Source organism: Jaculus jaculus, chromosome 6, assembly GCF_020740685.1.
Source record: "Jaculus jaculus isolate mJacJac1 chromosome 6, mJacJac1.mat.Y.cur, whole genome shotgun sequence".
In the NCBI taxonomy this organism is placed as follows: Eukaryota; Metazoa; Chordata; class Mammalia; order Rodentia; family Dipodidae; genus Jaculus; species Jaculus jaculus.
In genome coordinates this window covers 152,936,680-152,961,886 of record NC_059107.1, presented here as the reverse complement: position 1 = coordinate 152,961,886, position 25,207 = coordinate 152,936,680, and the positions used below count along the sequence as shown (strand labels likewise).

Genomic DNA, 25,207 nt, shown 5'->3' with positions numbered 1-25,207 from the left:
CTCAGCTTCTCCAGCTGCTGCTTGTTTCTTTTTGCTTGGCTTTGTGAGACAGGGTCTTGCTAGATAGCCCTGGCTGGCCTGAAACTTACCAAGTACCAGGCTGGATTCCGACTTGTGACAATTCTCCTGAGTGCTGGGATTTCAGCTGTGTGCCACCATGCCTGTCTTCTGAATGTGTAAAGACTAAAACAAACTGGGCGTGGTGGTGCACGCCTTTCATCCCCGCACTTAGGAGGCAGAGGTAGGAGGATTGCCTAGAGTTCAAGGCCACCCTGAGACTGCACAGTGAATTCCAGGTTAGCCTGGGCTACAGTGAGACCCTACCTCGAAAAACCAAGAAAAAAAAAAAAAAGACTAAAGCAACAGTTGCACTAAACTTCTTGTGCACTGTTTCTATAGGATGATATTAGCATGAACTCTGAGAGCCAAAAGATAGCTTCTCAATTTCTCGATGTCTCTACTATCCCTTCATTTCATCAAGTACCTGGCACAGTTTAATACACAGTAGCTGCTCAACAAATGTGGGATGAACCCAAACAGAAGCCAAGCAGGCGGGCTGTACCCACCTCTGTCTCCTGTAGGCGGTGTCCAATGAGGCTGAGGGACTCTCCCAGCAACTGAAGATGAGCAGCAACATCAATGGGCTCTGTCTCAGGAGCTTTGGCTGGTGAGGCTGGTAGCAGCATTGTGGTAGGTGGAGACCTCTTTTGGGGTGGCAGTGCTCCCACAGAAGAAGCTGGAAAGAGAGGAATGAAAGTTTGCTTATGGCCTTGAACATCACAAAATGTTATTTCTGATTTTCCCTATTCATGCAGCCATTAGCAAAAACTATGTTGTGGGTTAAGCCTAGCCTATGACTTCTTTTTGTGTGAACTGAACAGTTTTACAGGCTGAAGAGATGGCTTAGTAGTTAAGATATTTGCAAGCCTGATGCCCCAGGTTTGAATCCCTAGTACCCACGTAAAATGCCAGATGCACAAATTGGTACATTTGCCCTGACAAGAGGCCCCGGCACATCCATTCTCATATTCTCCCTGCTTGCAAATAATAATAAATGCAGTTTAAAAAAAAAAGCCCCCCTCACCCCCCGCCAGGTAGGGTTTTGCTGACCTGGAATTCATTATGTCGTCTCAGGCTGGCCTCAAACTCACAGTGATCCTCCTACCTCTGCCTCCTGAGTACTGGGACTAAAGGCATGCGCCACCATGCCAGGCCACTGCAAGCGAACTCCAGATGCATGCGCCACCTTGTACATCTGGCTTACATGGGTCCTGGGGAATTCAGCCTTGAACCAAGGTCCTTAGGCTTCACAGACAAACGCTTAACTGCTAAGCCATCTCTCCAGCCCCTGGCTTTACTTTTTTAAAGGGTGGTAGGAATGACAAAGAACGTATGCACACCTGAGAATGCATACGGCACACAAAGGCCTTTTAAATATTGACTTTTTGGATAGAGCTCAATGCATCATCTAGATTGGCCTGGAACTTGGTATGTGATCTAAGCTAGCTTTGAACTCATAATCTTCCTGCCTCAGTCTCCTGAGTGCTGGGATGTGTGGTCATCAGGCACCATGCCTAGTGCCTAGCTTGCTTCAAGGATCTTTCTAGATGTTTGCTGTCCTCTGACTTAGATTTTCTACATCTGAACACCTTGTTTTTCTTTTTCAGCCTATTCAGTAATAACAGCAATAGATTAAGCACATAATAAATTATTAATGTGTAGTAAATAACATAAAATATGATTTTAAGGCTTTTACAATAAGCAGCTCACTTTCCCACCCAGTAAAGAAGCCAACCCCACGGTGCTGCAGGAAGTGCTCACTGCTACCTCTGACTTTCATGGAACCTTCCGAGCTGGATGCTTTTCTTTTCACAGTTGTAGCTTCGGCTTTGTTCTGTTTATGCTGTAGGTACTGAGCCTTCTGTTTCCAAATCTGCAACAGAGCAGTGCAAGAACATTTGAGACACAGCAAAGGGAAAGTAGCTAGAAAGAAACACCAACATGGTGGTGGCGGTGGTGAGGGCTGAGCCCCTGAACTGCTATCTTAGGTGGAGGAACATGAACACTCCTCAGTGCTAAGGCCAACCTCAGTGCCAACTTTCAGAACACTAAGGTTGAAATATAGTCACAAAGCAAGTATGTCCATGTGCTTTAAGTATATCCTCCAGTGCCGTGGTTGGCAATGGAAAGCAGCAAGCCATCATGGGTAATCTGTCTGGGTGAACAAGACTGCTTCATATGTAAGAGCTACCTGTCTTGTGTGTACTCCTATGTGCATGCACTTTTTTTTTCCCCCTAGACAGGATCTCACTTTAGCTCAGGCTGACCTGGAACTCACTTGGTAGCTCCAGGCTGGCCTTGAACTCATGGCAATGCTCTGCTGGGATTATAGGCATGTGCCACTATGCCCAGCCTCTCACTGAACTGGAGCTCACAGATTCAGCTAGACTAGCTAGGATTTTTCTTGTTTTCGCCTCCCCAGTGTTGGGATTATAGGAATGCCCTTCCCAATTGGAAGGTGACAGAACATGACTCAAAAGGGACTATTTATCATTTCCTTATTCGCTCCTTTTTTGGGAGGTGGCGGTGGTGGGAGGGGCATGATTTTTTCAGATAAGATTCTTAGTTCAGGTTGGCCTCAAATTCACAATCTTCCTGCCTCGGTCTTCAAGGTGGAACGCCTGGCTGTTTTATTAGCTTCTTGGTAGGAGGGTACACTATTACTAGTTGGTGAGATGGGACCTGTGGTGACCCTCAGATGATGGCTGACGAAGTATTTACAGTAGGGGGCTGTGACTCTGGATTCTCTTTTTGCACTGTAATCAAGACTTATCACAGTTAAATCCTTACCTAGAATAGACTGATACTGACAATGTTAATGTCCTCTGCTAAACCATCGTATTGCTTGATAATCCCCCCATCCCCAACCAACTCTTTTCAGCATTGTCTGGCTGATCAGAATTATATATTTTGAGCTGGGCGTGGTGGCGCACACCTTTAGTCCCAGCACTCGGGAGGCAGAGGTAGGAGGATCGCTGTGAGTTCAAGGCCACCCTGAGACTCCATAGTGAATTCCAGGTCAGCCTGGGCTAGAGTGAGACCCTACCTCGAAAAACCAAAAAAAAAAAAAAAAAAAAAAACCAAAACCCAAAAAAACAGAATTATATATTTTGGAAGGCAAAAAACAGTAAGAAATTGCATATGCATATAAGAAGTATACTTACAAGTTTGTCTTTTTCTGGCAACTGCTTCCATACTTCAGCCAATTTTTTACTAAGTTCCCCAAAATCTGTCATAAAAGAGTTAAGAAAACAAAAAACAGAGAAAACCTTAAGAGTAAAAAGAAAACTGAAATAAGTCTGGAGTATCAGATTTAAGTATTATAAGACTCAGAACCGAACGAGGCCCTACCATGTTTGGGTCATCATGAGATGGGCTCAAATCCTCATATATCTTTCCCAGGGATTATCTCCTAGATATCTTCCTGCTATCTTTTTCTTCTTTAATTTTTAAATATTTTATTTTTACTTATTTGAGAAAGACAGAGAGAGAGAATGAGTACGCCAGGGCTTCTAGCCACTGCAAACAAACTCCAGATGCATGCGCCATCTTGTGTAGCTGGCTTACATGAAGCCTGGGGAATCGAACTGAGGTCCTTTGGCTTTGCAGGCAAGTGCCTTAGCCACTAAGCCATCTCTCTAGCCCTGCCTGTTATCTTTTTTTTTAAATTTTTCTTTTTTTTTTTAATGCAAGATTCATTTTTTTAAAAATTTTATTTATTTATTTGAGAGCGACAGACACAGAGAGAAAGACAGATAGAGGGAGAGAGAGAGAGAATGGGCGCGCCAGGGCTTCCAGCCTCTGCAAACAAATTCCAGACACGTGCGCCCCCTTGTGCATCTGGCTAACGTGGGACCTGGAGAACCGAGCCTCGAACCGGGGTCCTTAGGCGTCACAGGCAAGTGCCTTAACCACTAAGCCATCTCTCTAGCCCATTTTCCTGTTATCTTTTTTTTTTAAATTTTTATTAACATTTTCCACGATTATAAAATATATCCCATGGTAATTCCCTCCCTCCCCACCCCCACACTTTCCCATTTGAAATTCCATTCTCCATCATATTACCTCCCCATTACAATCATTGTAATTACATATATACAATATCAACCTATTAAGTATCCTCCTCCCTTCCTTTCTCTACCCTTTATGTCTCCTTTTTACCTTACTGGCCTCTGCTACTAAGTATTTTCATTCTCACGCAGAAGCCCAATCATCTGTAGCTAGGATCCACATATGAGGGAGAACATGTGGCACTTGGCTTTCTGGGCCTGGGTTACCTCACTTAGTATAATACTTTCTAGGTCCATCCATTTTTCTGCAAATTTCATAACTTCATTTTTCTTTACCGCTGAGTAGAACTCCATTGTATAAATGTGCCACATCTTCATTATCCACTCATCTGTTGAGGGACATCTAGGCTGGTTCCATTTCCCAGCTATTATAAATTGAGCAGCAATAAACATGGTTGAGCATGTACTTCTAAGGAAATGAGATGAGTCCTTTGGCTATATGCCTAGGAGCTGTTATCTTTTTATTTGACCTTATAATATGAGCCTAGGCTGACCTGGAATCTAGTTTCAGGGTGGCTTCAAACTCACATTGATCCTCCTACCTCTGTCTCCCGAGCGCTGGGAGTAAAGGCCTGCGCCACCATGCCTGGCTAATTTGTGTTCTTTTTGTTCATTTAAGATAGGATCTCACTATGCAGCCCAAGCTGGTCCAGAATTTGCAGTAATCCTTTTGCCTTAGCATCCCAACTGCTGGGATTACAGGCATGAGCCACTATGCCTGGCTTGTAACTTATCTCTGATAATGTGGGAAAGAAGCTGCCTCCTACAGAATTAATTCACTGCACTGCCACAGAGATAAAAGTGGAAATTAAAAAAGGAGGTTCATACCTATACCTGGATGGTCAGCCACAATGGTCACACGATACTCTTTACAGAACACCTGGTAGGCTGACATGTTCTTCTTTTTTGGCTAATACCAAATAGAAAAGAGAATGGTGCAAGGGTTAATAGAATCCACGTTTAGTACCTTTCCACTTAAAGAAGAATTCTACACAACTAACCAGATCCCCTAACCAGGGTAATTTTATTCCTTTTTCCATTTTGATATTTTTCATATATTTATATAATGTATTTCAATCTTATCACCCCCAATCACTCTCTTTTTTTAATTAAATATTTATTTTTATTTATTTGACAGAGAAAGAGGAAGGGAGGGAGAGAGGGAGGGAGAGGGAGAGAAAGAGAGAGAGAGAGAGAGAGAGAGAGAGAATGGATGCACCAGGGCCTCCAGCCACTGCAAACGAACTCCAGACACATGTGCTCCTTGTGCATCTGGCTAACGTGGGTCCTGGGGAACTGAACCAGGGTCCTTAAAAGAGACAAGAAAGTCCAGCAAGTTACTTTGTAGATATCAACCATCTAATTCAAAGTTTATCTGTTAGAGCCAGGTTTGGTGGCACAGGCCTTTAATCCCAGCACTCGGGAGGCAGAGGTAGGAAGACTGCCGTGATTTCGAGGCCACCCTGAGAATGCAGAGTGAACTCCAGGTCAGCTTGAGGTACAGTGAGACCCTACCTCAAAAAACAAAAACAAATTTATCTGTTAGAGGCAAAAGACCCAGAATAACCAGCCTAGTGTTGAAGAAGTTGCAGGAGGGACCACTTGACTTACATTCACTACAGTGCCACAGTGATCAAGTCAGCATGGACTGGCAAAGAATAGACAAATGTATCTGTGAACACAATCGAGCCTAGAAACAGACTCACATAATGTAGCCAGCTGTTCCCTGACAAAGGAGCAGAGTCAATACAATGGAGTAAAGTCTAGTGACAATGGTGCTGCGACTGACATCCACCAGCTGGAAAGCACAACCACCACCACAACAAAGGATGTAGACAGACTATGGAACCAGAGAGTTAAAGAGAACATACACACAAAACTTCTCAAGAAAATCTCATGACCTGGCTGGGAATGAGTTTTTACATTTGACACCAAACATTCGATATTCTATGGCAGAAAAAATAATAGGTTAGACGCCATTAAAATTAAAAGCCTGCTGGGCATGCTAGTGCATACCTTTAATCCTAGAAGTTGGATTAAGTTGAGGTAGGAGGATTGTTGTGAGATCAAGGCCAGCCAGCAAATTCCTTTAATTTCTGAGCCATCTCTCCAGACCCAATCCCCATTTACTACTTCTCATCACCTCAGGCTCCTACCGCACCTGCACAGGTCTTCAATGAACTCACTGAACATTCCACTCCCCTTTTTGGAGGCTGTTGTGGTTTGATTCACATGTCCCCCATAAACTTAGGTGTTCTGAATGCTAGGTTCTCAGCTGATGGATATTTGGGAATTAATGCCTCCTGGAGGGAGTGTATTGTTGGGGGTGGGCTTATGGGCTTTATAGCCAGTTTCCCCATGCCAATGTTTGGCACACCCTCCTGTTGCTATGGTCCGCCTTATGTTGGCCAGGGGGTGATGTCCACCCTCTGCTTATGCCATCGTTTTCCCCTGCTATCATGAAGCTTCCCTCGAGCCTGTCAGCCAAAATAAATCTCTTTTTCCCAGAAGCTACTCTTGGTTGGTTGATTTCTACCAGCAATGTGAACCTGACTGCAACAAAGGCAATCTCACTCTAGCCCAGGCTGGCTTCTAACTCCTGATGATCCTCTTACCTCACTTTAAGGAGTAAGGGAGTAAAGGCATGCACCACCACACTCTAATATACATACATACATACATATGTAATTATTTTAAAAATCGGAGTTTTATTTATTTATTAGAGACAGAGAGAGGGAGGGAGGAAGAGAGAGTGAGAATGGGTGCGTCAGGGCCTCTAGCCATGGCAAATGAACTCCAGAAGCATGCGCCCCCTTGTGCATCTGGGTAATGTGAGACCTGGAGAATTGAACCGGGGTCCTTAGGCTTTGCAGGCATGCGTCTTAACTGCTAAGCCATCTCTCCAGCCCTATATATTTTTATTTATTTGACAGTGACAAACAGACACAGAACGGGCGCACTAGGGCCTCCAGCAAACAAACACCACCTTGTGCATCTGGCTTAAGTGGGAACTGGGGAATTGAACCTTGAACCGGGGTCCTTAGGCTTCATAATCAAGTGCTTAACTGCTAAACCATCTCTCCAACCTGTCTACTACTGTTATTTGTGAGGTAAGGTCTAGCCCATGTTGACCTGTAACTCATGGAGATCCTCCTATCTCACCTCAGTGTTAGGTGTGCGTGTCCACACCTAGCTTTTCTTTTTCTTCCTCTAGCCCTGGCTGACCTTGAATTCATTATGCAGTCTCAGGGTGGCCTCAAATTCATGGCATACCTTTGCCACCTGAGTGCTAGTGCTGGGATTATAGGCGTGTGCCACCATGCCCAGCTGGAATGTACTTTTGTAAATATATTTGAGAGAGAGAAAGAGGCAGGAAGAAAGAGAGAGAAAATAGGCATGCCAGGGCCTCCAGCCACTATGAAAGAACTCCAGATGCAAGCGCCCCCTTGTACATCTGGCTTACACGGGTCTGGGATCCTTTGGCTTTGCAGGCAAATGCCGTAACTGTTAAGTCATCTCTCCAGCCCCTAGAATGTACTTTTAAATCTGTCACAGTTTATGAGCCAAATATGGTGTTGCACACTTGTAATCCCAGCACTTGGGAGGCTGAGCCATGAGGATCCCAACTTCAAACCCAGCAGGGCTACACAGAGACCTGTCTCTTAAGCCAACTAAGCAACCCATCTACCATGTAGGGCACTTGCCCAGCATAAGTAAGGTTTGCTTCCCCAGGACATTAAAAACAAAAAGGTGCTGAGTAGCCTTGTCTACATGTTCTAGAAAGAATTCTGGCTCCACACTACTACCCAGCTTCCCCCATGTCACATAAAGCAACGATACCAATCAATCAACACTGACACCGATACATCAAACACTTCTGCGCGCATAGCACATAGCAGGCACGCAGCACACGGTGGCATCTAACTCCTACCCGTACTGTTATTAACCAGCAGTTCGGACAGAGGGAGAGCACAGTCTGCTTTACCTGAGATTTAGTTCATTAGCAGATAACAGGCTCTGGCTCCCAGCCTGCCTGAGGTTGCCCAGAGGACAAACATGGAAACAATGCCTCTGAAGTGGCAACCTCACAGGCATTACTTTGAGGAAGACCAAAAGTAAGGGGTGTTTGTAATGTTAATTTGTAATAATATGTAATGTTAATTGCATCCTGCTCCTCATTGGTCACATTGGTCAACCACTCCAAGGGGAGGATCTTTAGATAGAAATTAAGACATTAGTACTTCACTCCTTCTTGGAAGCAGTACCCAAGGCAAAACAGCAACCAGAGCAAACACTGAAAAACACTAAAACCCTGCAAACCAGACACCACCGCAGGTTACCTTTCACCAGGTAGGAAGTCTAACTTTCCTCTACTGTGTTTATTCTGGTAACTTTTTCTGGGGAGAGGTGGCCCTCTCTTCACCCCGGCTAGTGTAGATTTTCTTACTGGCTGGCCCTTGTCTCCTGAACAGGATGAATTAGGCACAGAAAGAGGAGTAAGTTAAGGAAAGGAGATTTTATTGATAAAAGAATGGGCATGGGGCTGGAGAGATGGCTTAGTGGTTAAAGGTGCTTGCCTGCAAAGCCAGAGGATTCCCAGTTCGACTCTCCAGGACTCAAGTAAGCCAGATGCACAAGGGAGTGCATGCATCTAGAGTTCATTTAAGGTGGCTGGAGGCCCTGGTGTGCCCTCTCTCTCTGCTTTTTTCTCCCTCTCACATATATTAAGAAAAAAAAAAAAAGAACAAAAAGCAGAATGGGCAGAGTATCAGGGTTAACATGTAGAGAATTTCATCTAGTACCTAGGGAGGTTGAAAGAGGAAAAATAAATGATTACCTTTTTCTCAGTCAGAACCCAGAAAGCCAGGCAAGTTTACAGTGAAGATCTGTAAGCAGTTTTCCTGAGGGGCCGGGGAGGGTTATTTGTATCTAATCTCACTAGAGGATTATTATTCCTCCTACCTCCTTAGCATGTCTATAGGTGGGGAGGAGTGGTCTCCAGATCAGGTGATGGACAGGTAAAATAACAATTAAGGGAGGGGACCATAATTGAATGTTTTGTCTCTACCCAGGCAGGGCCAGAGGACTTTGTACCTCTGAAGTAGCTTTTCCCTTCAGGGGTCTAAGCAGAAGCTCAGACACCTCTACACTCCTCTCTTCATATGGTATTTTGAATCCTAGGGAGGGATGATTGTAATGCTTCCTTTAACTTTTACCAGGGAAACAGGGGGTGGGGTCTGTTCTCCACTTGCTAATATGGTCTTGCTAATGCCTGACTAGCTATAATTGTGAGTTTATTGGGTTACTTATGGGAGGGGGGGTGACCCCAAAGCAGCTGCATCACCAGTTTCACCCCTCAGAGATGATGACCCAGTGGAAGCTGCGTCGTGGAGTTTCTTCTTTCAGCATTTCTATGATCAGAGCAGCTGGGGGAGGGGCAGGACCACCCCTCCTCCTGTAGTAAGGAATGTCAGTAGCCCCACAGTTACCATAGACCTGGCCATCACTGTATTGCTCTGTATTATTCTGCCAGGGCCACCAGGCCAAGGCATTCTCTACTCCAAGATGAAGATCTTGATATGACAGGGAAAAAAGTCAAAATTCTGTAAAGGAGGGTGTACAGGCTCACGACCAGCAGTGGCTACAGAATTCCAGGTCAGCCTGAGTTAGAGTGAGGCCCTCCCTCAAAAACCAAAATAAATCCCATTAAGGAGGGCCCTCAGTGGAGTTGGGGCAGGGAGGAGGGAAATCATGGTACCAACATATGATGTTAAGTTTCTACTTAATAAAAATACACACACACACACACACACAATGAAACAAAAACCATCCTTAGTGGGCTGGAGAGATGGCTTAGTGGTTAAGGTGCTTGCCTGCAAAGCCTAAGGCTCCAGGTTCAATTCTCTGGTACCCATATAAGCCAGATACAGAAAATGGTGCGTGTGTCTGGAGTTAGTTTGCAGTGGCTTGAGGCCCTGGAGCATCCATTTTCTCTAATAAACAAATAAAATTCTTTTGTTTGTTTGAGGTAGGGTCTTGCTGTAGCCCAGGCTGACCTGCAATTCACTATGTAGTCTCAGGGTGGCCTCGAACTCATAGCGATCCTTCCTACCTCTGCCTCCCAAGTGCTGGGATTAAAGGCGTGTGTCACCACACCCGGCTATAACTAAATAAATTAAACAATTAAAAGAAAAACTCAGGCTGGAGAGATGACTTAGTGGTTAAGGCATTTGCCTGCAAAACCAAAGGACCCAGGTTCGATTCCTCATGGCCAATGTAAGGCAGATGCACAAAGGGCACATGCGTCTGGAGTTTGTTTACAGTGGCTACAGGCCCTGGCATGTCCATTCTCTTTCTGTCTGTCTCTCTTCTATTTCTCTTGCCCTCTGCTTGCAAATAAATAAATTTAAAAAAAATTAAAAAGAAAAAAAAAAACCCAAGCTGGGTGTGATGGAGCACAATTTAATCCCAGCATTTGGAAGCCAGAGGTAGGAGGATCACCGTGAGTTCACGAAAGGATTTTTTTTTTTAAAGTTTTTCGAGTTAGGGTCTTCTTCTAGCCCGCTGACCTGGAATTCACTATGTAGTCTCAGGATGGCCTTGAATTCACAGCAATCCTCCTACCTCTGCCTCCTGAGTGCTGGGATTAAAGGCGTGCACCACCAAGCCCTGCAAAGGATGTATTTTTACACTTACCAGGATTTTTTGTTTTGTTTGTTTTTTGTTTTTCGAGGTAGGGTCTCACTCTGGTCCACTCTGACCTGGAATTAACTATGTAGTTTCAGGGTGGCCTCGAACTCATGGAGATCCTCCTACCTCTGCCTCCCAAGTGCTGGGATTAAAGGCATGCACCACCATGCCCGGTTTACCAGGAAAATTTTATTCTCAGGTCGGGTTTAAAAAAACATTGTACACCAATAGTATATGTTGAATAAATGATTAGATTTTAGATTCAGAGTAAGACTACTTCATATTTTTTGGGGGGTGGTCATAATCAAGTATTAACCTATGAAGGTTTTTGTTATAAACTAAAATTAATGAGCAAATACTAGTCATGTAGAGGCTACAGAAGAGCTAGGTTCCTAAACCTAATATTACTATATCATAAAACACCCAGACCCAAAGCCTTGGGGGTGGGGAGGGTGTCCCTTATGCTCATGTTTCCAGCTTCCCCATTGCCAGATCTTGCCCACTTTCCTTCATTGTCCTCAATCTATTCTTTATTTCTTTCCCTCATGCTTCCAGTCTGGGAGTCACGGTCATAACCTGCGGCTGGTCTGTCACATCTGCTTCATCTTGTGCCTCTCTATCATCTCCTTCAAACTATCACTGCCTTCATATTAAAACCTGCCTTATAAACCATTGCCAAGTCCCTTATTTTGGATGTTAAGATTCTTTACAATTTTATTCCATTCTGCTTTATCATATATATATATAATTTGTTTTTCGAGGTAGGGTCTTAATCCAGCCCAGGCTGACTTGGAATTCACTATGAAGTTGCAGGGTGGCCTTGAACTCACAGTGATCCTCCTAACTGCCTCCCTAGTGCTGGGATTAATGGTGAGCGTCACAATGCCTAGCCATTCTTCTTTTTCATTACTGTTTTCATCTACATATTTGTTTGTTTGATATAGAGAAAATTGCTTGCCAAGGACATGAAAGAGTTGAGGGACTAAAACAGCCCTACCAAGAAGGAATGCACAGTGCTTAATAGGAGAAATGGAATACGCACAAAGATAGCTTCAGTGGGAAGACCATCAGTACACTGAGAGAGACAGGTAAGGGAACTAATTCTGACACGAGTTTGGGATATCTCAGAAGGGGTGACGTGACAAGGCACTGAAGGGAAGGCAGAGCTTCAATAGATGAAAAGGAGGAGGTCACTGCAAAAACAACAGAATTGGCCTTGAGAGATGGCTTAGCAGTTAGGCGCTTGCCTGTGAAGCCTAACGACCCTGGTTCAAGGCTCTATTCCCCAGAGCCCACGTAAGCCAGAGGCACAATGTAGCGCATGCATCTGAGTTCGTTTGCAGTGGCTGGAGGCTCTGGTGCGCCCATTTTCTCTCTCTCTCTCTCTGCCTCTTTCTCTTTGTCTGTCTGTTGCTCTCAAAAACAAAAAACCGAATTGACATGAGGATATACGGTCAAGCATTTGATTTCTGCATAGTCAGTGCATGTAAAGCCGAAAAGGGAAGGCCAAGTGTAATGGTGCATGCTAGAAGTCTCAGGATTCAGGAGGCTGTGGCAAGAGGATCACAAATTTCAGACTAGCCTGGACTACATAGCCAGACCTTGTTAAAAAAAAAATTAAAACGGGGGGGGGGGGGACGGGACGGGACAGAGAGATGGCTTAGTGATTAAGGCATCTGCCTGCAAAGTCAAAGGATCCCAGTTTGATTCTCCAGGACCCATATAAGCCAGGTGCACAAAGGGGCACATGCATCTGGAGTTCATTTGCAATGGCTGGAGGCCCTGGAGCGCCCATTCTCTCTCCCTTCCTGACCCCCACCTCTTTCTCTTTCTCAAATAAATAAATAAATAAAATATATTTAAAAAATTAAAGCACAGGCCAGGCATGGTGGTACATGCCTTTAATCCCAGCACTTGGGAGGCAGAGGTAGGAGGATCGCTATGAGTTCAAGGCCAGCCTGAAACTACATAGTGAATTCCATGTCAGCCTGAGCTAGAGTGAGACCATACCTCAAAAAAATAAATAAAAAATAAAAAATAAAAAAATAAAACACACACCCATACACAACCAAATGGCTGAAATCCCAGCACTTGCAGGCAGAGGTAGGAGGCTCATTGTGAGCTCAAGGCCCTGGCACTGAAAATTTTCTAGTAGCAATCTATGTCTTCTGGATGTGCCATTATCATGTCATAATAGGAGAAAAAGACAATGACATCAAAATAAAAGAGACTAATGGAGAGAAGGAAGGGATATGATGGAGAGAGTTGTGAAGGGGGAAATGGGGGAGCGGAGGGAAATATCATTGTTTATTGTCTGTAAGTGTGGAAGTTGTTAATAAAAAATTTTTTTAAAAATAAACAATTTTCCTAAAGCTAACATGAGGATGACCTCTGGCCTCCTAAGTGAATCTGCAGGATACTCTCTCCCATGACTCAAGTGCTCCAGCACAGGGCTGCGGAGGGAAGGAAAGCAGATGAAGCAGCTCCTTCTATGAGCTCTATGAGCCAGGCCGAGTCGGCCGCAGCACTAGCCCCTGGTCGGCACAAAGGAAGGATAACTTAAGAGCTGTAAGCCGGGTGTGGTGGCTCACATCACTCATCCACCCCAGCACTCTGGGTGAGGTAGAAAAGCACCACGAGTTTGAGGCCAGCCTGGGCTATGGAGTAAGAAAGAATCTACCTTAAAAAAAAAAAAAAAAGCAAAAGAGTCATAAATAACTAAATTATGCTATTTTGTTCCAGGTAGCCCAGCCCATATACTGTACATCACTTCAACAGCCTCTCCCAGTACCACATTCCCAATGGTGCCCCTCAGCCGCTCCACTCAAGTTCTGTCTATGACACACTCACTCCCACGTTTACCTTTTCTCCTCTCTCTCTTTCTCGGTCTTTCTCCTCTTTTTTCTTTTTTTTCTCCCCATGCCCATCCGTGTGGAGGGCAGGAAGTGGCGCGGCAGGCCCCGGGGCTCCTGCATAGGGGGCGCTGGGCGGAGGGCCGGGTGTCCCTGTGACCTCTTCGGTCGCTGCGGCACAAAGTGCGGAGCTCCTCTTGGCCTTGGAGTGTCGCCTCTCTTTGTGCCTCTCCTTGTCCTTCTTCTTCTTGCTCTTCTTGGATTTCTTCTTCTTCTTGACTTCGCGGTACGAGTCATCAATGACCAGCTCCCCGGCCTCCAGCTCCACACCCGAGGACGAGTCTGACTCTACCAGAATGGGCTCAAGCCCTGAAACGTCGAGGCTGGCGCTGTGCGGGGACGCCTCGGACCCGCAGCCCTCAGGGCCCGGGGACGAGCGCGGCTCCGAGGATGCCTTGTGCTTCTTCCGGGCTGCTTTCAGGAAGCTCTGTAGCTCGTGTCCGAGGAGGAGAGCACCCTGCTCGTCCCGAGCGGATTTCTTCGAGGACTTTTTCACGGCTGCTTGTGGGGAGGGGTACTGGAATGCCTCCTCCTCAACTGAGCTGCTTCCCTTCTCCTTAGGGGAGAGAATAAGCTTCATCTTCAGGCCGTCAGGCTCACGAAGAGTCAGCGTCTCCGTGTTCACGTAGAGGGGCTTCATTTTTTTGGATTTGTGGGCACTGCCGTCCTCCAGGGGGCGCTCCCCACCGCTCCCGCTTCCTTTCTTCCGGTGATGCTCCTTTTTGCTGTCTGAGTGGCTAGGAGAACTGGAGGGCTTCTCCCCCGCCTTTTTAAAGGGCTTGGAGCCTGCTGCCAGTGGGGAAGTGATAGCTTTCAACAGGTCCATTGCTGTATCAGCAGACTGTGGGCTGGACCTTTTCTTTTTCTTCTGTGACGATTCCAAAGACGAAATATCTAGAAATAATCAAGAGAGGCACTATCAATAGGAGAGGGAGACCCTTCTAGCAAGTTTCTTCTCTCACCAAAAATACTCAACTGGCAAGAGAACGAAGCTACCAGGAGCGATTTGATGGGGGAGACAGACCCTTTGGTCCCTAAAGTTTGGAGAGCTTTTGGGAGATTTTGCCTTTGACCCTCAAGATCATTCTTGCCACTAAAGTTGATTCTCTTCAGTAAGTCTTCAAAAGCAACCAGCAAGCGCATACCCAGAAGAAGAGACGACAGCTGTGGGACCAAGGGCAGTTACAATCTAGATTACACTGTGGACAGAGTGTCACTTGTGTGTTGAGGGCATACTCATTCTGGTGAAAGGTTAGTTTCATCGGCTATGTGCAAAACAGCTAAGAAAACTGGCTGAGAAATGACCCACAGATATCGGCCAGAGGGCCCAGGAACTGCATTGCATTTGGCAAAGGGAATTCTAGGCAACGATGGCACAGATAAGTGAATGAGTGGGGGGAGAAGGAACCTGGTACCTGGTGTATCACAAATGAAGACTGTTCTTCTATGCTGAATCCTCCAAAATACCAGCCCTCCACCTCTCTCCTCCTTCACACTGGTTTATCGGCACTCAGAACAAGAACCACTGTCCTGTTAAATAGGCCACTGAGTCAGCAACATCTGGATCCCTTTCCCCTACCCCGACTCCAAGAACCAGTGATGTGCATGTCCCGCCTGCTGCCCTTTCCCAGCCTCACCTCCATAGTAGTAACCATCCGAGGAGTGCTTTCTCTTGTTCTTGTGTGTGTCCGTCCCCAAGAAGTACAGTTCACTATCCTATAATTGAAGGGGGAGAAGATGAGGCCACAAAGTCTGGAACCATTATTGTTCTTTCATGATGTGACTTTGAAGACATGTTTGGAACTGACCTTTAACTTCTTCTTGGAAGAATTCCTGACCTGAGCTGCGATTTCTTCCTCTTCTCTTAAGAAATCTTTGTAAGAACGTTTCTTTTCTCGTTGGCTTCGGCCAGCTGCGAGTCCTATGTCCTCAAAGCTGTGATCACCATCAAAGCAATCTGGGAAGCACAAGTGCATTTTAGGAACAGAAACAGCAAAGTAACAAGCAAATGCAACAGTCCTATTTCCAAATTAAAGTTACACTTCAGTGAGTCCACTGAAATACAGGGCCAAGAGTACTTGTTGACCTGGCTGCAAACGTAAAAGTCAAACACAAAGAAACTTCATTTGCATAGCTTCCACAGTATGCAAATGCGAAATATGCATCCTCAGACAAGGTTTCTTAGTAGTGATTGGTATGCAGAGGCTTGCAGAGGTAAGGCTGAAGAGTAACGATTCATGTGCTGCGCTGGTCTGTGGGAGTCCAATGTGATTCCTACCCCCAAACTCCTGTACACTGGAGCTGGCAAGGACCTAGAGTGCTGCAGGGGATCACCCCAACAAACTAAGAGACTCTCATTTCAGACTTTGTGTTGGAACCCTGTCCTGGTTTTCATTTCCATGGGCCCAGTCTGGGGATGATGTAGAGGCTGAGTGTCATAACAGTGCTCTGGACCATCACTTGGGAGTCTAGGCTGTGGTGCCCAGTCTTGGTCTCTACATCCATGGGCTGCAAGGACTGAAGAGGTTACCCCCTTTGGAATGCTTCTGAGTAAGGGGGTCATACCTTCTTTCTTCATGGAGTCATCATAAGCCATGGTGGTCTTGCACGGCCTTTGAGAATGTGTCACTGTGCCCAGGCTCCTTCCCGTCTACAGGACCAGGTCTGAGAAACAAAGAAGGAAAACCCTCTTGTAATGCGAAATCACTGTGGAGAAGCAACCTTCCAGGTGGAATGTGAAGGAATCCAAGGGCTGACTGGAAGGGCAGCAAGAGACCAAGGAGTGTCTTGTCACCTCCTCATTCTGCTTGTCAACACACTGGGATTGAAACTGCAGGAAGGATTCTAGGTTTAGAATAAATCATCAATTAAAGTTGTCATTAGAGAAGTATATAAAATACTTCTTAGATTAAAAAATACTTCCAAGATTCCTGAGAATTTCTGGAACGCCAACACGACTGATGACACTGAGACAGGGCCCACACTGACGTTAAGTCAGAGGCGTCAGTTCAATCATGGTTAAAGGACACACAGACAAAGCCAGATGTGGAAGAGGACGGTTACACCAGAGAGTCAAGGGCCATGAGATCCTACCAACTGGACCAGTAAACTGGAAAAATCTGTTATCCGGTAAGTTAAACAAAAATAATGGGGGGAGGGAGGATATTACCATGGGGTATTTTTTATAATCATGAAAATGTTAATAAAAATTGTGAAAAAAAAGGGCTGGAGAGATGGCTTAGCGGTTAAGCGCTTGCCTATGAAGACTAAGGACCGCGGTTCGAGGCTCCATTCCCCAGGACTCACATTAGCCAGATGCACAAGGGGGTGCACACATCTGGAGTTCATCTGCAGTGGCTGGAGGCCCTGGCATGTCCATTCTCTCTCTCTCTCTCTATCTGCCTCTTTCTCTCACTGTCTGTCACTCTCAAATAAGTAAATAAAAATAATAAACAAAAAAACTGTGAAAAGAAAAAAAATAACATTTATAGGGATGTCAAATAATTTGTTTGCATTCTGTTGAGCTGTATGAATTTGCTCAAATTCATTTAAGTACCACAACAGGCATGTTTCTTACATTCACTGGCTATAGTAACACCAGCACCAAGCCTTTCCTAAAGGCCAGGAAAAAGTAAGGAGAACTGTCATTCATCTGCTGGTGGTGACTTTAGGATTTATACCAGCTAGAAAAACTGTGACTTACCTGTTCTGAGTACTACATATTTAAAGCTTTTTGTGGCATTCACCTTGGATGTCCATAGTGACTAAAGACAACAATGCTATAACTGCACTGTGAGGTGAAGTTCTTCAAATACCTTAAGGACTGGCAAAGCCACAAGTCCTGCAGAAAGTCTTTGCAGGAAATTTAACAGTACAAATATTTTGTAAATGTTTTAATCCAGCTAGTCAAATGCTTACAAGTTGATCAGATCAGTCATGTATTAAATTTTATCTTAGCTTCCGAATTATGAGGAATACTAAAGGACAGTTCTCTAGCACTTTTTTTTTTTTTTTTTGGTTTTTCGAAGTAGGGTCTCACTCTAGCTCAGGCTGTCCTGGAATTTATGTAGTCTCAGGGTGGCCTTGAACTCACAGTGATCCTCCTACCTCTGCTGGGATTAAAGGCATATGCCACCATGCCCAGCCTCTAGCACATTATTAAGCCCTTCAGGTAGGCATGGATAAAAGAGAAGTATGTAATTTTGGGGGAAGAAAATATGAATTCGACTAACAAGATAAAAGGTTCACAATTTAACATTTAAAAAAATCAGGGCTTAGCAGTTAAAGAGCTTGCCTGGGAAGCCTTAAGAGCAAGTTTTTTGTTTCCCCAGTGCCCATATAAGCCAGATATATAGGAGGCAAATGCATCCAGAGTTTGCTTGCCCTTGCTGGAGGCCTTGGTGCACCTGTTCTGTCTTTCTCCTTAATAAATAAAATATTCTTTTTTAAAAAATCAAATAGCCAAAAAATAAAAAATAAAAAAAAAATCAAATAACCAGATAAAAAAACAATACATAGACTTGCCTAAGTTGAAAAGAGAAAGAAAAAAAGCATTGTCAAGAATGTTTTACAAGTCAAAGAAACACAAAAAGTGAAATTAAGAATAGACTCGCTCAAGGTTGGAGAAGCTAGAGTGAACTAGAAAAACTGAATAAACTGCATTAAAGAAAAACTGGAAGAAAAAAAAAAACCCTGGAAATATGGACCTTTCCGTAGAAAATGAAGGGGATAAAAATCAGGCAAGACCATGAGGAGACAAGATAGATAATGTAGCTAGGTTTTCCTGGTCTATTATGTCAGCTCTCAAATGGAAACTATAGCCGTTTGCTTCCCACTTAAGTGGGGCTAACCGAAAAAGGGGTGAAGGTGATCACATGAATTATTAAATCCATTCACCTAAAAATGTCAATATCATCGGCACTAAAATATCATTAGAAAAATATATACATGGGGCTAGAGAGATTGTTCAGTGGTTAAAGGTGCTCGCATGCAATGTCTGATGGCCTGGTTTCAATTCCCCAGTACCCACATAAAGCCAGATGCACAAAGTGGCACATGCATCTGGAGATAATTTGCAATGGCAGGAGGTCCTGGAATGCCCATTTTCTCATCTCTCTCAAATCAATAAACAAAAATTATTTTTTTAAAAAGAAAAAATATATACAGATAACATTGATTTTCCTAGGCTGCTAACACCAAAAAGTAGCATAGCTTGAGATTCCAGTTAAATACGTTTTATATCAAATGAATCTTGGCAAACAATATTTGAGAACTGATGGCAACCCCCCACTATCACACACACAAAACCCCCCTTAGTTAATGTCATAAATACAGCCATCAATCTATGGCCAACATCACAGCACACTTACACTTACATTTACTTACACTTACATTTGAATGTAAGATTTGTAAGCAAGCTTTCTCTTTGAGAATATTCATATAAAACAGAATTAAGCAATGCCATCAGAATAGGAATGCATGTTGAGAAAAATAACCAACTTGACTTGTTGGGTATGAAAAAGTGGGCTGAAGGGATGGCTTAGCAGCTAAGGCACTAGCCTGCAAAGCCAAAGAACCCAGGTTCGATTCCCCAGGACGCACATAAGCCAGACGCACAAGGTGGCACATGCTTCTGGAGTTCATTTGCAGTGGCTAAAGGCCTTGGTGCACCCATTCTTTCTATCTAACCCCCCTCTCTCTTTAATAAATAAATAAGATAGATAAAAAAGGAACAGAAACATTAGGGACTGCTTCTCAGAGGCAGGTTTTATGTATTAAAACTGGGCCTGCTATTGATTAAACTGTTTAAAAAGCACTGAAGAGCTTAAGTGACAGGACCAAGTATCTGCAGGGGGATAAAAGTTCTAAACACAAGTCACCAAAGACCTGGGCAGCCAATAGCTTGAAAAGTGCCATGGACTGTATACTCACAGCTGCAGCAGAATGCCTGGAATTACTGCAAGTCAGGGGTGAGTGGTGGTGGCTGACTCATAAAAGAAAGATGGTACCAGATAAAGAATTTGCAAGCAACAGTTTGAAAGGAAAGCTCAGGCAACATTTACATAAGTTTAAGTCTGAAATATTTATCCATGAAAAATTCAGGGTTCGGAGGTAAAGAGCAGATTGGGTTAATGAAGATGAAAAAAGTTAGGTTTGATTTTCACATTAGAAAACAATACATTAAATGTTGGCAAGTATAAAACAGGTGTTAAAACCCATCCTCCTGAATTCCGTAATTTTGGAGTTTAACTTCAAGAGGCAGGGATGGTTTTGCAATTATGTTTGTCTCAATGTGCTAAGAAATGACAACATAGTAAAAGTTTATTTAATATTGTTTATGCCACTGTAAAAAGTATCCTTCGGTAAAAATGTTCAAATTGGTTGTCTCTTCTGGGACTTTTCAGGATATGAAAAAGGAGAGCCAGGGTCGCTCTTCCACTTGGAAATAAAAATACAAGTTAACCTTCATGACCAAAGTAACTACAAGAAAAGTTAAATTCATCAAATGTAGTACTTTGTTCTTTTAAAAATTCAAATTGTAAATCTTTTTTTTTTTGTTTGTTTGTTTTGGGAGGTAACCTGAGCTCCAGCAATCATCCCAGAATATATAAAAAAAAGAACTAAAAAAAAAAAAAAAAAAAAAAAGACAAGCCCTGTACAGTGGGCAGTAACTGGAATCCTAAGATCCAGATCTAGTCCAGGAGGTCTTGTCCATGATTGTTCGTTTTCCTCCTTTCAGGAACTCAATCAAGGTGTCAGTCGGTGCAGGTAACAAGAAGACGTGTCCAAGATGCTGAAATGCTTGCTGTTACTTCTTGGATACCAGCAGGTGAAGCCTTTTCGTTTTTCACAGGTTTCCTCCAATCTCCTCACAGCGACTCGGCATCCTTGCCGCTCCCTTCTGCAAAGACCTATCTAGCAGCACTCACAGCCCTGCCAGCTCTGCACGCCCCGGAGTCCTCGGTTGGCAGTGCCACTGGGGCCACGACCACCGCACAGATCGGCCGACAACACACAACTCCACGAGACCAGTGATACCGATTCGGACAAGCCTGGGTAAGATCAACAGGCGTTACTTTCGGATGCAGTTTATATTTATTTATTTTATTTTATTCTTTTGGAAGTGATTCTGCTAGGGTGGAACCGAATCTGCCACAATCTCAGCCAAAGGTCAAAGGGGGTGTTGGTGGTGGGTTGTGTGTGGTGTGTGTGTGTGCGGCTGACGGGATGCTCCGCTTTTGCATGCAATCAAATCAAGTGAATCTACAAGTAGTTGTGGAGGGGGGTGAGGGAGTAAAAAAAAAAAAAAAAAAAGATGGGCCTGTATGGAAGAGACTCCCACTCCAAAGGCATGTTCAAAGAGGGTCGCACGCAAAGAAGTCACATACACACACGCGCACCCACACGCGCGCGCGCGCTCCACCACCACCACCAGGCTACTTATCCAAGCAGCCCCCACGACCACCATTCCCGAGTCCCCACGGTGAAGAAAGGCAGTGGGATCTTCCCTGGCAGCCGTGCAAGCAACAGCTAGTTGCAACAAAGCTGTGTGCAGAGCCGGCGCGCGGAGCTCCGCGCATCCTCCGGCCGCCGCGCACCCGCCGCCTCCTGACAGCCGCAGACGCCCCGCGCCCCGCAGCTTTCCCGCCGCGCTCTCCGCCCGCCCCGGGGTCCCCGGGCTCCCCGCGCGCCGCCCGCCACTCGGCCGGCCTCGGGACGCCGTCGAGAGCGCAGCCCGCCCGGCAGGGGGAGGGGCGGCGGCGGTCCTCAGGCCCCCGGGGCGGCCGCACGCCCCCTCCCGGCCCCGCAGCTTTCCCGCCTTCCCCATTTGAACAGCTCCCGCCGTCTTCCTACTGCCGGTCCGCTTCAGCCCCTGCCCGGGAGCGGCTACGGCCGCTACTCTAGTCCCCGGCTTGAGCCCCCGGGCTAGGCCGCGGTGGGCCTGGGGAGCCTCCGGGAGACTGTCGCAGCACCGGAATGGAAGGAGGAGGTCTGGCGGAGCTGTTGCCGCCTCGGGGTGGGGTCCCGGCCCGCTCTCGTGGGGGTTCCGCTCGCCGCTACCTTCACTCGGCTCGCTCGGATCCCGCCTCAGCGCTGCCGACCGCCGCCATCTTGGGGAAGGAGAGAAGAGCGCGAGCGGCCAGGGAGCCTCAGTCGAGCGCAGAGCGCAGACTCCGGGCTCGAGTCGCGGGGGAAAGCCCGATGGAGAAAGAGCGCCGAGTGCATCGAAAAAAAAAATCCATCTGATAAGCATTGATGCTGGCGTTTATTGAGGATTTGCTTTGTGCCAGGTTTGAGCTAGAGAAGCTCTCCCGCTCTGAACATGCCATCATTTCCCAACTCTTATGACATTAAAAAAATTTTTTAATTTAATTAATTATTTTTGCTAGGGTGACCTGGAATTCACTACATAGTCTCAAGGATGGCCTTGAACTCACAATGATCTTCCTACCTCTGCCTCCTGAATGCAGGGGTTAAAGGCGTGAGGCCACCACAACACGGCTAAGTTTTGTGACTTTTAATGCAGTGACTTCCCCAGAAGACTATGCTGTTATTTCAAGTCATTTTAATACAGCAGTTCCCCTCTTTGCAAAACTCAAGATCAATAGCAGTAGTGTTCATTCATAATTTAGCATCTATATTGTATATTAGGTCTGTAAAGTGAAGTAGAAAAACATATCTGGTGGGCATGATGGGGCACGCCTTTAATCCCAGTATTTGGGAGGCAGAGGTAGGAGGATCACTGTGAGTTTGAGGTCAGCCTGAAACTACAGAGTAAATTCCAGGTCAGCCTTGGCTAGAGTTAGACCCTACCTTGTGTGGTGATGCATACTTTTCATCCCGGCACTCAGGAGGCTGAAGTAGAAGGGTTGTTGTGAGTTCAAGGCCAGCCTGGGCTAGAGTATGACCATGCTGCCAAAGATACAATGAAACAAACAAACAAAACAGAGTTACAGTTCTCAGAGAGATGCGGAGCTACTATTCCTATGCAGGAAAGAACCCAGCTTTTCCGATTTCCTGGGGAGGATTTAGGCCAATAAGTGGACATTAGAAGTACAGAACTTGGTTTAATACAAGGAACCTCCTCTAACCCCCTCCCCTTTTTTCTACTGCTAGAATAATGGGCTACTACATGAGTCATGAGCTGTCTGTCAAAGAAGGAGTCCAATCAGAAGTCAGCATCCTAGTTACTGTAGAGCAAAAATGTTAGAAATATAGATTGACTTCTAGGGTCGTGGGCCCCATGGAACTATGCTAAATTATGTTTCGGGTGTTAATTTTTTTTTTTTTTGAGGTAGGGTCTCACCAGTCCAGGCTGACCTGGAATTCACTATGGAGTCTCAGGGTGGCCTTGAACTCACAGTGATCCTCCTACCTCTGTCTTCTAAGTGCTGAGATTAAAGGTGTGCACCACCACACACAGCTCATTTTTTTTTTTTTGTTTTGTTTTTCTTTTTTTTTTTTACACATATATGTTTTCCTGGAGCTTAGGCTCACCCCCTCCCACGCCCCAAAGAAATTCTCTCCCAGCAGGCTTTCCATTCCAGAATTGGATGACGGCTTTTAAATGATGTGGTCATAAGATCAGAAGAAAAAGTTTACTGCTCACAAGGGATCAAATAAGGATTAGAGGCCAGATTACCAGACTCTTGGCACAGTATTCTTTTCTGCCTTGTTCTGCTCTCTTTCCCTCTCTACTGAGTAGAAGATTGGATTCTGATATTGCTCTTAAAGCTGTCAGGTGCTGAGATGTAAAGCATCTGAAACTATATTGCTGAATTTATTCCCAAATATAAACTCAAATATGATGAAAACCAATATTGTGCCTCATTTTCCCCAGCCCTCATCCTGCTCACCAAAAAGATAATGAAAACCTATGATGGGGAAGGTCATGAGCCCTAGGGGAGTAACACTGCTGGTGTCTGGCTAAATGCATATATTATGCGCACCAAACTGCCTGGTAAGCCCTTTACTTAATGTTCATACCCATATGTTAATACTACTCTCCTTTTTGGTTAGAGAAACTTCTCTTTTCAGATGGCAGTGACCTCTGGCTCCATAATGCTGAGAAGTGACAGAGGAGTGTTCAGCACTAAAACATCTCTATCACATTTTCCAAGGCTCAGGGGCCATTGTGGAAGAGGTGGTGGGAAGAATGTAAGAGCCAAAGGAAGGGTAGGGCTCCTTACAACGTGCTCCTCCAGACACAAAATGGCCTGGATGTCCATGACCTCACAGTGCCTGATACTACCTACACAAGACCATCACAATAGGGGGAAAAGATGATGACATCAAAATAAAAAAGAGACTGAGAGGTGGAAGGGAATATGATGGATAGTGGAGTTGTGAAGGGGAAAATGAGGAGGGGGAGGTAATTATCATGTTTAATTGTCTATAATCATGGAAGTTTTTAATAATAAAAAAGTTAGCCGGGTGTGGTGGCACACACCTTTAATCTCAATACTTTGGAGGCAGAGGTAGGAGGATTGCCATGAGTTTGAGGCCACCCTCAGGCTCCAGAGTGAATTCCAGGTCAGCCTGGGCTAGAGTGAGACACTACCTTGAACAAACAACGAAAAACAAAAACAAGAACAAAAAATTTAAAAAACAAAAACAAAAAGATAGGCAACGATTTTCACCAAAAGGTGAAAACTTGCTCTTGTGGTATGCCTTGTGGGATGATTTAGGCTTCCCTTTGAAGTATGTAAGAGCCTTATGAATGTATTTCCCTGTTGTTTCCTTTAATATGCTAGCCAGGATATATTTAATAATATAATATTTAATATTTTACTTTCATATTTAATATATTGGCCAGGATGTTTTCAGCTGTAAAATGACAGAAACCTCATTCACAATAGTCCACAGGGAAAGGGGAATTTATTGGTGCGTGCCACCACGTCCGGTCTTTTTCTTTCCCTTTTAAATACTTTATTTATTTGAGAAAGATAGAAAGAAAAAGAGAAGAATAGATAGATAGCAGCATCTTAACCACTGAGCAATCTCTCCAGCTCTTTTTTTGTTTTGCAAGGCAGGGTCTCATTCTAGCTCAGGTTGACCTAAAATTCACTGTGTAGTCTCAGCATGGCCTTGAACTCACAGCGACCCTCCTACTTCTGCCTCCCGAGTGCTGGGATTAAAGGCATGTGCCACCATGCTTGGCTACAGCTCTCTTCTTTTCTCTGACCTGAGGATGGGGCATATCAAGTTCTTGCTAAATTTAAGCTCTTTTTTAATTTTTTTTAATCTTATTTTTTATTTACTTATTTGACAGAGAAAGAGGGAGACAGAGAAAGAGTGAGAGAGAATGGGTGCCCCATGGCCTCCAGCCACTGCAAACGAACTCCAAAAGTGTGTGCCCCCTTATGCATCTGGCTAAGGTGGGTTCTGGGGAATTGAACTGGTATCCTTTGATTTTGCAGGCAAATACCTTAATCACTAAGCCATCTCTCCAGCCCTTTTTAAAAAATTTTTTTT

The 25,207-nt window shown here is 44.9% G+C and overlaps 1 protein-coding gene across 5 annotated transcripts in view; it reads right to left on the bottom strand.

The window, feature by feature from the left end:
- Hmgxb4 (HMG-box containing 4) overlaps positions 1-21,865 on the bottom strand; it is a 28,811-nt gene extending 6,946 nt beyond the window's left edge. For 2 of the 5 annotated variants that reach the window (XM_045153046.1, XR_006637754.1), the window contains exons 1-9: positions 21,794-21,865; positions 16,298-16,396; positions 15,541-15,689; positions 15,370-15,448; positions 13,683-14,626; positions 4,959-5,040; positions 3,225-3,289; positions 1,828-1,933; positions 567-736 (exon numbers count right to left, since the gene is read on the bottom strand). In XM_045153046.1, the coding sequence (XP_045008981.1) occupies positions 567-736; positions 1,828-1,933; positions 3,225-3,289; positions 4,959-5,040; positions 13,683-14,626; positions 15,370-15,448; positions 15,541-15,689; positions 16,298-16,328 (1,626 nt within the window). In that variant the 5' untranslated portion in view covers positions 16,329-16,396; positions 21,794-21,865. Of the gene's footprint in view, positions 1-566; positions 737-1,827; positions 1,934-3,224; positions 3,290-4,958; positions 5,041-13,682; positions 14,627-15,147; positions 15,263-15,369; positions 15,449-15,540; positions 15,690-16,297; positions 16,397-21,793 lie in introns of all 5 variants that reach the window. The other 3 variants (XM_045153047.1, XM_045153048.1, XM_045153049.1) reach the window with 3 other exon arrangements.
- Between the last annotated feature and the right edge of the window lie 3,342 nt (positions 21,866-25,207).